At 52.2% G+C, this 12,210-nt stretch overlaps 1 protein-coding gene across 1 annotated transcript in view; it reads right to left on the bottom strand.

Annotated features, from left to right (window-relative positions):
* Positions 1-1,486: 1,486 nt before the first annotated feature.
* EPAS1 (endothelial PAS domain protein 1) overlaps positions 1,487-12,210 on the bottom strand; it is a 90,336-nt gene continuing 79,612 nt past the window's right edge. Inside the window, 9 exon segments of the mRNA NM_174725.2 lie at positions 1,487-1,640; positions 3,659-3,832; positions 4,045-4,162; positions 4,357-4,483; positions 5,442-5,932; positions 7,242-7,352; positions 7,880-8,070; positions 9,119-9,333; positions 9,985-10,132. Coding sequence (NP_777150.1) covers positions 1,489-1,640; positions 3,659-3,832; positions 4,045-4,162; positions 4,357-4,483; positions 5,442-5,932; positions 7,242-7,352; positions 7,880-8,070; positions 9,119-9,333; positions 9,985-10,132 — 1,727 coding nt within the window. The 3' untranslated portion in view covers positions 1,487-1,488.

Genomic DNA, 12,210 nt, shown 5'->3' with positions numbered 1-12,210 from the left:
ACAGACAGACCTCAAGGAGGCCCAGGGGCCATCCCCGGAGGTCCGCTTGCTGCACCTTGACATTGCAGGGTGATCTGAGGGCCTGGCCCCATTGGGAAGGGGCATGAGGATGAGGCTGGTCAGGACCAAGGGCCCCCTTTCTACACCTTCACCCCACCCCCGGTTCAACTCCATGGGCTCCAAGGTGGTGAGCGGGACGTGCACTGGATCACTGTACTGTTTCTGAATCTGCACCGTATCGTGAATTCCCATCTAAACCACCACATGGTAGTTCTGGAAGTATCCAAATGTGCCACATGAAAGACCATTAGAGTCACATAGCTCAGTGCACTTGAAGGGCTGGCAACAAAATCTTAAAAAGAGTTAAAGCACTTCCCCTCCCTTAGATCGTCCCACCCCGACCCCTGACGTGCCATCAGACCCTCTTGGCAGTAATAATAATACATACATACATACATACAAAATACATATAGAACACAAGGAGAAGACAGCTCGCAATGCTCCCACTTAATGATTCCACTTTCTGGATTATTTGTCACGCCTATGGCATATCCCGAAAGCAAAAAGCCAACAGCGAGAGACCTTGAGCAAGGTTAGTACAGGCCCGTGGGAGTTCTGTACAATTCTGCAGTGTCAGCAACATCAGGAAAAAGAAGATCAAACAGCTTAAAAAAGATTTTAAAGTGATTTTGTGAGCAGGATTCCATTTCCGTTTCTGATATTACAAAGTACCCATATATATGATAAACACTTAACCCAGATATAAATTTTTTTCTTAAAAAACTCAGTTATGCTTTTGAATAATAATTAAAAAAAAATCCACCAAATGCAGGGGAAAAACACCAGTTTAAGAAAAGCCGTACTGTGCAACTTTCATAGATAACCACACACAATGGAGTTTACCCTTCACATTTCATTTCTTTTTTTACCCCCAAAAGTCATATCAAAATTAGAGCAGAGAGTTGGCTTAAAAAAAAAAAAAAAAAAGATGGACATTTACAATACAGTGATTAGTTTTAAAAAAGAAAGGGCTGAGAGAGGCCAAAAATCAAGCTTAGAAAGCAAGATTATTTTGTTTCTCTTTGGCAACAACAACAAAATCTAGTTTTAGTTAAATGAAGCCAAAGCTTTCCCGAAAGGAGAACACACATACACCAAACTTGTTAATATGAATATTGTTTGTGTGTGAGAGAGACCCATGAATATTATAAATTAGGATTTGGGGAAAGAAAAATCTTATAAAATTTAAGAACATTTCCATTGACAGAGCAAAACATAGGTAAAACAATTATATTTTAAAAATATGGATAATAAAGTGAGCATCTTCAGAAAAAGGCCACTACTCGGTGACCTGGACAAGTTTGCCAGGTGAGTATATCTTGTAAAAAGTGTGGTGGTGTTAGAAATACCTAGTTGCAAAAAACAGACGGAGAACGTGAAGCTGGTGGGACGGCGTGGGAAGGGTGCCTGTCGGCGGGCGGCCCTGGCTCAGGTGGCCTGGTCCAGGGCTCGGAGGAGATCCCCTCCTTGGAGGAGCGTGGAGGTTCCCGGAACAGGCACGTTCACCTCACAGTCATATCTGGTCAGTTCCGGCAGCAGGTAGGGCTCAAACGAGGGTCCGAGCAGCCGGCTTGCCATGCCTGAACAGAGAGAGAGTGCTGTCGTTTAAAAGCCCTGCATCAACCGTGTGGGGAGGGTCTGTTCCCTAAAAGGCTAGCAGGGACGCAGCGGGTTCACAGAGCAGGAGGCGCTTCCAGTTTTCCTGACTCCGGGGCACAGTGGGGCAGCCCTCATTTCACTCTTCAGTGTTGTCTTTCCCTAGTCACCTACCCCGTGCTCGGAGCAGGGACCCAGCAGATAGCCCGTCTGCCTCTCTCATCAGGTGAGGGGCTGAGACCCAAGGCAGGGACAGAGTGCACAATGCAGATAGGACCGGGAAGGGCTCAGAGGGTGGGGGGGGGGGGGCGGGTGGAAGGAGTCCCCACGAAGGCTTCCTGGCCTGGGAGGTGGAGGCATGAGCCAGTGCCTGGGCAAGGCTCAGAGTTGCTGACTGAGCCTGCCCCCCGTGCACTGGCAGCTGGAGGGAAGGCCGAGCAGAGAAATGGAATTCTGAACCAGCTGGTGTCTGCACACACTTGCACACACATCTACATGCACTCATATCATACACATGTGCCACAAGCACATGGGCACGTACATACATACGTGCACACACACACACACAGGTCCTTCAAAGGCCTGACTTCAGTTTCAGGATCCCCACCCTTGGCTGCTCCTCTCCTGCTGAGAAGGAAGATAAGGGGACATTCCCAGCCCACCTCCCACCTCCCACCTCCAGGGAAGAGAGGGCCTGGGTGCCTGGAGGCAGACCCAGAAGCCCTTCACTGGCCCCAGTGATGTGAATCCCTGCTTCCCTTCCTGACTTACGTGAAACATCTCAGCCCCCGGGCCCTCTCTTCCTTCAGTCCTCATCTCAGCCACTTCCTAGGGTCCATGCCTGCCTCCCCCACTCATCCTTGCTCTCCTGTGGACTGGGTGTGTTTCATGGCTGGCTGCAGCCCCACAGTAGAAAGGGGTACTTGCTCATCATCCTTTTCTAATCCCCTCTTCTTTTACTCACCCTCAGAACCGACCTAAATTTAAAAAAAAATTATTTTCCCCTGAAAAGAATGAGTTTCCTAGGTTCACAGCAGGGATAATAATGCTGACTACCACTTCATGCAAACATATACATGAACATATACACTTTGCACAGGTGTGGGCATGGTGAGTCCTTGCCAACCCATGGACTGTAGCCCACCAGGCTCCTCTGTCCATGGGATTTCCCAGGCAAGAATACTGGAATAGTTTGATATTCCTTTTTTCAGGGGATCTTCCTGACCCAGGGATCCAACCTGAGTCTCCTGCATTAGCAGGTGGATTCTTTACCCACAGAGCCAGCAGGGAAGCCCACACTTTGTATGCAGGCCTCTAAATTAAATGTGCAGGCTACTACTCCAACCTAAGGTAGGTAAGGAGCAAAGCTGAAATGTAAGCCCAGGACTATCTTGTGACTCTAAAGCCTGGACTCTGAAGCACTGAACAGCAGTCTGTCTCAAACCATAGTGCTGAGGAAATGACCCTCTTTTGGGGCAGGAGTTTGGTATGTTTCACCCAAAGTATGAATTACATTCCTGTTTACATAGCAACCTTTTTGTGATAACATATTACATAGGATGCTGATAGACTAAGGTGGGTAAGAGGCAGGCATTGGGTGGCCAGTCCTCCTAGAAAGCAAGATCCCCTCCGAGGGCAAGCGTGCCTGTCCTCCCAGCAGTGCGTCCTCATCTCAGCGTGATGCCCCAGTAGGTCACTGCATCAGGCATTACAGTAACACGAAGAACTGAGCAAAAGGCATAGGCTCTGGGGCTCTTACAGGGTATAGCCCTGGGTGTCACCTAGTCACTGGAGGGCTCCTTCTACAGCCCTGTGGACAGGTGGACTTCCAGTCTCTTTGTGGTCCCCTGGGGAGAGGAGGGCTCACCCCTCTCAAGGCAGCTGCCTTGCATGAGCAAGTTCATCCTTGTGCTGAGATTTGCCACCTTCTCCATCCCCTGGCTCCCACCCTCCCACAACGCCCAGGCCCTGGCACAGCACGCCTGTTCCTGAGTGCACCCACCTGACATCTTGTGAGCCGCGGGTAGGCTGTAGTCCTGGTACTGGGGGGCGTAACACTGAGCGGGGAACCCACTCTTGGTGGGCTCCCCCGGGCTCGTGGCAGACGGAGGCTGTGGTGGTGATAAGTGTCTCAGGGGCTGGCTCCTACCCCTCACGGGATTCTGGATGAACTCATCTGAAAAGGCCAATGTCAGACTGATGGGACAGACTGTGACACCCCCAGCATCCCTCTTCCTCCACAGGAGGAACCCAGAGATTTCTGACCATGTCACTCTCAGGTGGTGAGAGAGAGAAGAACCAGGGTGGGCCCGGAGCTAAACCCCTTGCTCCACCGGCAAATGCCCTCTCCCCACCCCCCGCCCCGCCACGGACCAGGACTGTGCTCACCATTAGGGACATTTGCATTTGGCAGCTTGTCCGGCATCAAAGAGCAGGTCCCACCACCCCTGAGACTCTTCATTCTTTTCCACATCAAATGCGAGGTGCTGCTGCCTGGCGGATCCCCCTGCATGTGGAAGTGCAGACATAGAGGGAGAGGCCAGAGAACCCAGTCCCAAACTGCGCTGGGGTGAGGCGGGCCCTGCTTGCTCTGAGAGACCCTCCCTGTCAGCCCGGGTCTCTACATTCAGCCCCGGCTCCCACCCAGCCTTCCCCAGGGCTATGGAGAACCTGCGGCAATGCCCCCAGGAGATGGCTCACCCCACTCATGTCTTGGAAGGCTTGCTCCTCGTACTCCAGCTGTCGCTTCAGCTTCAGCTTGTTGGAGAGGGCAATCATGGCTGGGCTCATCACGTCTGGACCCTGAGGCCCGAAGCCCTTGGCAGACCTGCCAAGCCAGAGAGAGAGGGCGTGAGAGAGTCTGGGGCGCCACGGGCCCAGGGTCCTCCCCGGAGGGCAGTCTCCCCCAGGGCCGAGTCCTGGAGGAGGGGGCGAGGGCCTGGGCTGGAGCTCTCCCTGTTCTCAGTGCGCTCTGCCTGGTGGACACTGATGGCTCAGCTGTCTGCACCTCCCCCGACACGTGCCCGTCTGCCGGGCTGGCCCCCGGCGGCCTTTGGTCCTGGCCTGGTTTGTGGCTGCCCAGCTCGGTGACAGCTGTCTTTCGAGGGCCGCTTCTGCCCCATCTCCCCTGCTCTGCTTGGACTGCTCCCCACCAGGGACAAGGGAGGATGCCCTGTAAAAGGCAAGGGCCTCAGGGAAGCCTAACCAATGGGCCCTGGGAACTTGAAGTCTGTTCCAACCATGGGACAGCCAGGGGAGCTCCCAGGGGTTGGAAGGGCCTTGTGGGGTGGTGGATACTGGCAGATGCTGGGAGGAGGCAGGACGGGGAGGGCAGTGCTGGGCTCCAGCAGCCAGTCAGGCGGAAGGCAGGGGCATCTTTTCACTTTCCTCAACTGGGCTTCCACGCTCGAATGAGGAAATGTCCCTCCGTGTTGTGTGTGTGGGCGGTCTGTGGCTCAGATAATGAACTCTGAATAAAAAAGCACTCTAGGAGGTAGTTCAGGAAGCCACTTCTTTCCCTGTCTGCAGGCCTCTCTTGGTCTCCAGCTCTGATAAAATGTGTCCCACGCGAGGCCTCACATATCTTAGGGCGAGTCCCCTAAAGCCCAAGCTCTCAGAGTTGAGAGAAGGCTAAGCGGCATATCGCACCTCTGTCGGATGGAAACTGGGGATGGGGCCAGGGGCCTTTTGGAGCCCCATACCTGCCCCTAGTGGGCACCTGTCTGTACCTCCTCCCCCATACTGCACAGCCTTAGCCGAAGCAGCCCAGCATCTCCGTCACTGACCTCTTCTTGAGCATGGCGAGATGGGGTGTGGCGGGGGGGAGCCCCAGGGGCGCTGCCCCCACGGCCTCTGCGTGCCGGTCTTCACCAGGCCACTTCGTGGGCCCCAGCTGTAGTGGTGGGTCAGGGGGCCACTGGGTGTTGGAAATGCCCCCCATGGAGGAGAGGGGGGTGTAGGTCTGACCACAGCACTGCAGCAGGGACACCCTGCTCCCACCGTCAAAGAAGGCGAAGGACACACGCCGCTGCTCAGGCTCCGTCTTCTTGCTTTCCAGCTGCTGCTGATACTTGTCCAGGAGGAAGGTGCTGTGAGAGGCCATCGGAGCCAGTGGCTGGAAGATGTTTGACATGGTGCTGAAGCAGTGCTGGGGGGCCGACTGGGGGGTCTCCGGCAGGAGGCTCTCCTCAGGGCAGATGGGGCTAAGCTGGAAGTCCTCTCCGTCCATGGGGATGTAAGGTGCCAGGGTCTCCAAATCCAGCTCGTTAAAGTCAGTCTAGAAGACACAGAGCAGGGGCAAAGCAGCTCAGCAGTGGGCGCTGCCTCAAGGACGCTGTCTCATCTTAGCCCCTCATACCCCCGCTCCCGCCCGAGGCATTCCTCCTGCACAGCCTGGCAGCGCCAAGGTCTTGGGGGCCCAAGAGAGGAAAACACAGATGTGTCTTCAAAGTGTGGAAGGTCTTCTGACAAGTGCTACCAGCCTTCCTGCGCGTCTCCTTCCACTCAGTCATTCTTCCACACACCCCACTGGTGTCGACCCCACCTCTTCCTTCCTGCCTACTCTGATGAGCACGATGGCTCCTGGGGGCCAAGGGCAGCTTTGTCCTCATCTCCCGCCCGTGCCCAGGGTGTATCTGTGGACAGCTCGTAGGGTAACCGTGGCCCAGTGCTCTCTGTGGGACCTTCATTCAGATCAACAAGGACTCAGAGATGGCCCCCAGGTTCCCTGTATGGGCACCATAGGGAATTCTCACAAGCAGATGCAGCAAAACAAACATTTCACCCCTCACTGGGGGAGGTAGCTTATTAATGGTTACAATGACATGAAACGGTTAAAGAGAAGCAGCAGCCAGTTACCCACTTTCTCTTTTCAAGGAATAAATCTTAGAGTTCAGAGAAGAAAGTGCAGGGTTGAAGTAGGGAAAGATTGCAGAATAAAGACACAAACTGAGGAGGCAAGGCAGAAATTTGGATGAATAACCCAGAGTAAGACAAATAGGGATTAATACATTTCCTTTGGGTTTTGTGACATACTTACCATCCACCCACACCCTAGCCTGTTTACACAGGTTTTACAAGACTGTTTGGCCTTATGTAATATGTTTCTGAAAAGTTATATGTAAATAAAAATTTGTCAGATGTCATTTTAAAATGTGTTTAACATACGTTATTTCAAAGAATCCTAAAATGAAAATGTTTGTAAAGGGAATTGTTCCCTGTGCCTAGAAAAGTCTTATGCATCTGGACATGCTTTTTAAATGCAGAGCTCGTTAAAGAAACGTTCAGTTGTAGTTTTGGCATTCTGAGCTCTAATAAATATCCAAGTTAGTAGGATATAAATATATGGAGAGGTAAAAAGGGCTGGATTTGACACGGGTAAAGCAGAGGGCAGAAGTGGGAGGAGCAGGTGACCACAGGCTCCATTTCCCTGCACTCTCACCCAGTTAAGGGACCATGGCGTTGGCCAAGCTTTCCCACTAGTCTTTGCAACAAAGGGCCGAGGCTGCAGAGCATGGACGTAAGCCTTCACCGGCAGCAGCTGGTGGGCCTGGTGCACCATCCCAATCTTCTCCATGGCTACATACCTGGGTGCCACACTGGTCCTTCGCCTCTGTGTCCATGGCAAAGAGCTTCTCGATTGCTTCAATCTTCAGATTGTCATCTAGAGATGTGTAATAGTCTCCAGGGCTACTGGGCTAGGGGCCAGGAAGGAAGGTGACCAAGTTAAGGCTGTGGCACTGCTTTCCCCAGAAGTCCAAGGTGGAAGGAGAAATACATCTCTGAACCCACAGAGTCAACTCCAGTCCATGGAACAGGATTTGTAGAGAGACCACTCCATATGAGCCATGTGAAACTCTCTAAGCTCAGTCTCCTCACCATAAAATGAGGCTGTCTTGAAGAACAAGCCAGACAGAGGCATGGCTGGTCAGGCTCTTTGCACCCAGCAGGATGGTTACTGTCCTGCATGGAGACTGAGCTCAGGGCTCACAGCTCTGAGTGACTTAGCCCCTGTCTCCAAGGACCTTATTCTGTAGATGGGGGTGGAGTGCCAACAGCAAGCATCTAATATGTGGCAGGCAAGTCTCATGGCCACCCTTGGGGTCTGCAGGAAACCCGAGGAAGAGGAGCACAGCATTGGGGCCTGGCCTGTCCACTCAGCCATCCGGCAGCAGCCAGAGGAGCTCACCCTCTCCATGACCTCAACCCAAGGCGGGGGACTCACTGTGGAGCAGCTGCTGCTGCTGCTGGCACTGGGGGTGCTGTTCCCCAGGGCGGCCGCCTGGGGCACAGTGAAGGCGGGCAGGCTCCCGGCCTCACTGTGGGTGCCGTGGCTCTTCACCTCTCCGGTCCACTGCTGGCCTGGGGGCAGGATGCCCTTGCCATAGGCTGAGGACTCCTCAAAGTTCGGGGTCCCTGTGGAGACAGGGCCTGGCTTGGTTAGCACCCACAACCACCGGGCTCACTGCCAGGACAGAGGAAGCCCGAAGGATGCACAAGAGTTCCTAAAAGGGTCTGCAGTGCACCTGGGCTAGGCCCTGGTGCACTGAGGCTCAGTTGGGTTAAAGAGGCCTTCAACCGAGGCTCTGCTTCAATGTACAGACTCTGTTTAATGGGAACACCCTCTTGGAGCCGCTAACTTTCAGAGATTAAATGTATCAGTTGCCTCTCTTCCCTGAAGGGTAATCTAGAATGCAGAGGAGAAGGTTATGAGAACTGGGCAAGTTACCTTGTTATTGCCACAAAACTGGGACGCTGCATGACTCCTTGGCCCAGGTTTGCCGTCTGTGACTCTCTGCAGTCACAATTCCCCTGTGGCTTCTCAAGAACATGTCTAGCAAGGCCAAGCCAGTTCAGAGCAAGTACAGGGAGGTGTAGCTATTCCTTGAGTGGCCACAGTAAGGCTTGGGGTGATGGTGGTCAGTTGCCACATAGGGAGGAAGGGGCTTCGCAGGTACACAGCAAGGGTCAAGAGCTGGAAACCCTGCTGGGGCCACCAGGACTCGCATCCCCAGGGGACAGGTAAACGTTTAAAGACGTGCATGTAAGGACTTACTGCTGGGCCCAAATCTGTTTCTCCATCCAAGTTTCTGGGATGATTTTTCCCAACATTATTTCAATATAGCAGCCTTTTGCCCCAACACACAATCTGTCTTTCAAGGTGGAGATCTGCCCACTCTGCAAAAATACGCCCATGGCTGCAGAGCAGATCCCTGAGACCTCTCCTCTCAGACTCCTACTGCCCATGATGCAGAATCGACCAGACCCCACCCGGATCAGTGCCTTGAGAGATCAGATATACGGCAGTCCTGAGCCATGGTGAGTGTATGTGCACAGCACAGGGTCTGGCCACACTAATGGATGATTAGCAAGACTCAGAGAAGGCACACGGCAGCTCTGCTTAAGGGAAATCCTCCCACCCAAAGAGAGTTTGATAGCCTCAGCCTAGCTAAGATGCACCCACCGAAATCCAGAGAAATGATGGTATCTCCCGCGGTAGGTGCCAGCTGGGCCAGCTCCTCGGGCTCCTCCTTCAGCTTGGTGAATAGGAAGTTGCTCTTCTCAGACACAGCCACCTTGCCACTGTTATCAAAGATGCTGTTCATGGTCAGCAGGTGCGGCTTAAACGGTGACTCTGTCTGATCCATGGAGAACACCACGTCGTTCTTCTCAATTTCACTGTTGAGATGAGAGGGAGCTTCAGACCCTCCACATTTTCCATCAGAACCCTTTGGCTCTCCCAGACACACTGCAACCCTGACAGCTGAGCCTCTCAGATAAAACCATGGGTATGGACAGGGTGTTAGCATTTTGTAAAGAACTGCACAGTGGTGGTTTGGAGTCCTGGAGCCTAGCGATGCCAAGAGCGCCTCACAGTATGTATCTGTCTTGGATGCTGCTTTTATGTTGTACATGGACTGTGTGGTGTGCACAGACCTGAAGGCTTCTGCCTTTGTTTCACCCCAGCACTGCCTTTCTCCAGCTGTCTTCTCAAGTTCTACATAGCTAGGGTGTTACCTCTTCTCCCCAAAAGTATGAGCAGTTCTCTTCCCTTGATCCTCATTCAGAAAACAGGTTAGGCTTCATCTATGTTCTAGTTGTCTCCCTCACATAGGGTGGAGGCATGACAGATGACAGACGAGAGGCAAGGGGCAGGAAAAGCGCCGTCAAAGGCAAATCCCAATGTCCCATCGTCCCCAGGATGCCCACCGCCAAGGACTCTAAGATGTGGTGCCCGGGTTCTGAGGAGCCTGGTGTCCCTGGGCTGCACTGTCAGCCTCAGGAACACCCTACCCCCAGCCTTGCGGCCCCCAGCCCTCGCACGCTCACCTCAGGACGTAGTTCACACACATGATGCACTGGGGCTGCAGGTTGCGAGGGTTGTAGATCACCGTCCCCTGTGTCTCCAGCCACACATAGCCCCCGTGCTTGGCAAGCATCCGGTACTGGCCGCTCACCACCTGACCCTTGGTGCACACTAGGGGAGGAGAAACGGGGCCTGAGGTCAGGGAGGCGAGGGCAGTGTATGGGAAAAGATGTGGAAGGATGAGCTGGAAGGGCGCTGAGAGCGTCTTGCCCAACACTTCATGTTAAACATGGGGAAGGTGGTCCAGAGAGGTTAGCTGATGTCCCTAGGCTGGCTGTGAGGGAGTGGCCATGGCCAACCCTTGACAGGTCAGCTCACACCGGCTCAGCTGTGAGCAGAAACCAAGAACACACCTGCCCTTTTTTCCCCTCAAGGTCAACGAGAGGAAGCCGCTCCACGGGGCACCAGCCAAATCCATGCATGCACCCAGGGTGCAAGAGCGCCTTCTCTGCCCCACACTGCAGGTGAGGGGAACCTGCAGGCAGCGTGGAGAATGCCTGTTCTCGGCAGCCCCTGGTAGCAGACCCACCATCAACACTCTGCTTGTGAATAAAGGCAGTTTAAAACAAAACAAAGCAAAACAGATATCCTGATTGTTTCAAGTCATTGGTCAGACCCGCCACCTTTAGGGCCACAGAAGGTTTGGGACCCAGAGCAAAGGCATAAACAAGCCTCCCAGGCTCCCAGTGGGGGCTGAGGCAGCACTGGGCCCCCAGCCACCTCCACACACAGCCTCTTCAAAGCCTGTGAGTCCTCTGCACTTGGCCTCCCAGCTGCCCAGCTAGGCTACCTGCATATGACTTCTTTCCTCTCCCAGAATTTTCTAAATGTTCATTTAACATTTGCTTTTCTCTATAAAAACACTGGAGAATGGACCCTGCATCCCAAGATGGTTTTCTTCCCCAGTCTAGAATGCTCTGACTGTTCCCATTAAAAAGGAATCAACAAGTCCCTTCAAATGAAAGTTTGCTAATGTTAGGATTTCTGATAGTTTTCTGAATTGCCCACTTACTTTCATTCCTGGGGAATTCATTCTTTTGAATCCCAGCTCAGAAACCCCCAAATCATACAGAACTAAGATGAGACATGCCAGCAGGATTAGGAAATCTGGGTTTTGGTTTCTTAATCTGCAAAATGGGGTAGTGATAATAATTAACAGTAATGAAAAGGCAGAGGAACCAGAGATGAAACTGCCAACATCCACTGGATCATGGAAAAAGCAAGAGAGTTCCAGAAAATCTGTTTCTGCTTTATTGACTATGCCAAAGCCTTAGACTATGTGGATCACAATAAACTGTGGAAAATTCTGAAAGAGATGGGCATACCAGACCACCTGACCTGCCTGTTGAGAAACCTGTATGCAGGTCAGGTAGCAAGAGTCAGAACTGGACATGGAACAACAGACTGGTTCCAAATAGGAAAAGGAGTACGTCAAGGCTGTATCTTGTCACCCTGCTTATTTAATTTATATGCAGAGTACATAATGAGAAACGCTGGGCTGGAGGAAGCACAAGCTGGAATCAAGATTGCTGGGAGAAATACCGATAACCTCAGATATGCAGATGACACCACCCTTATGGCAGAAAGTGAAGAGGAACTAAAGAGCCTCTTGATGAAAGTGAAAGAGGAGAGTGAAAAAGTTGGCTTAAAGCTCAACATTCAGAAAACGAAGATCATAAGACTGTTCTATACATCAGTGTCTCTTTTGCTGTCTCGTACACCAGGTTATTGTTACCATCTTATGGACTCTGTGGGAGAGGGAGAGGGTGGGAAGATTTGGGAGAATGACATTGAAACATGTAAGATATCATGTAAGAAACAAGTTGCCAGTCCAGGTTCGACGCACGATACTGGATGCTTGGGGCTAGTGCACTGGGACGACCCAGAGGGATGGTATGGGGAGGGAGGAGGGAGGAGGGTTCAGGATGGGGAACACATGTATACCTGTGGCAGACTCATTTTGATATTTGGCAAAACTAATACAATTATGTAAAGTTTAAAAAAAAAAAAAAAAATAAAAAAAAAACGAAGATCATGGCATCCAGTCCCATCACTTCACAGCATATAGATGGGGAAACAGTGGAAATAGTGGCTGACTTTATTTTTCTGGGCTTCAAAATCACTGCAGATGGTGACTGCAGCCATGAAATTAAAAGACGCTTACTCCTTGGAAGGGAAGTTATGACCAA

The sequence above is a fragment of the Bos taurus genome, chromosome 11, assembly GCF_002263795.3.
Source record: "Bos taurus isolate L1 Dominette 01449 registration number 42190680 breed Hereford chromosome 11, ARS-UCD2.0, whole genome shotgun sequence".
Lineage (NCBI taxonomy): Eukaryota > Metazoa > Chordata > Mammalia > Artiodactyla > Bovidae > Bos > Bos taurus.
Note: the sequence above shows the minus strand (reverse complement) of the source record. Positions and strands in the feature narration are given on the sequence as shown.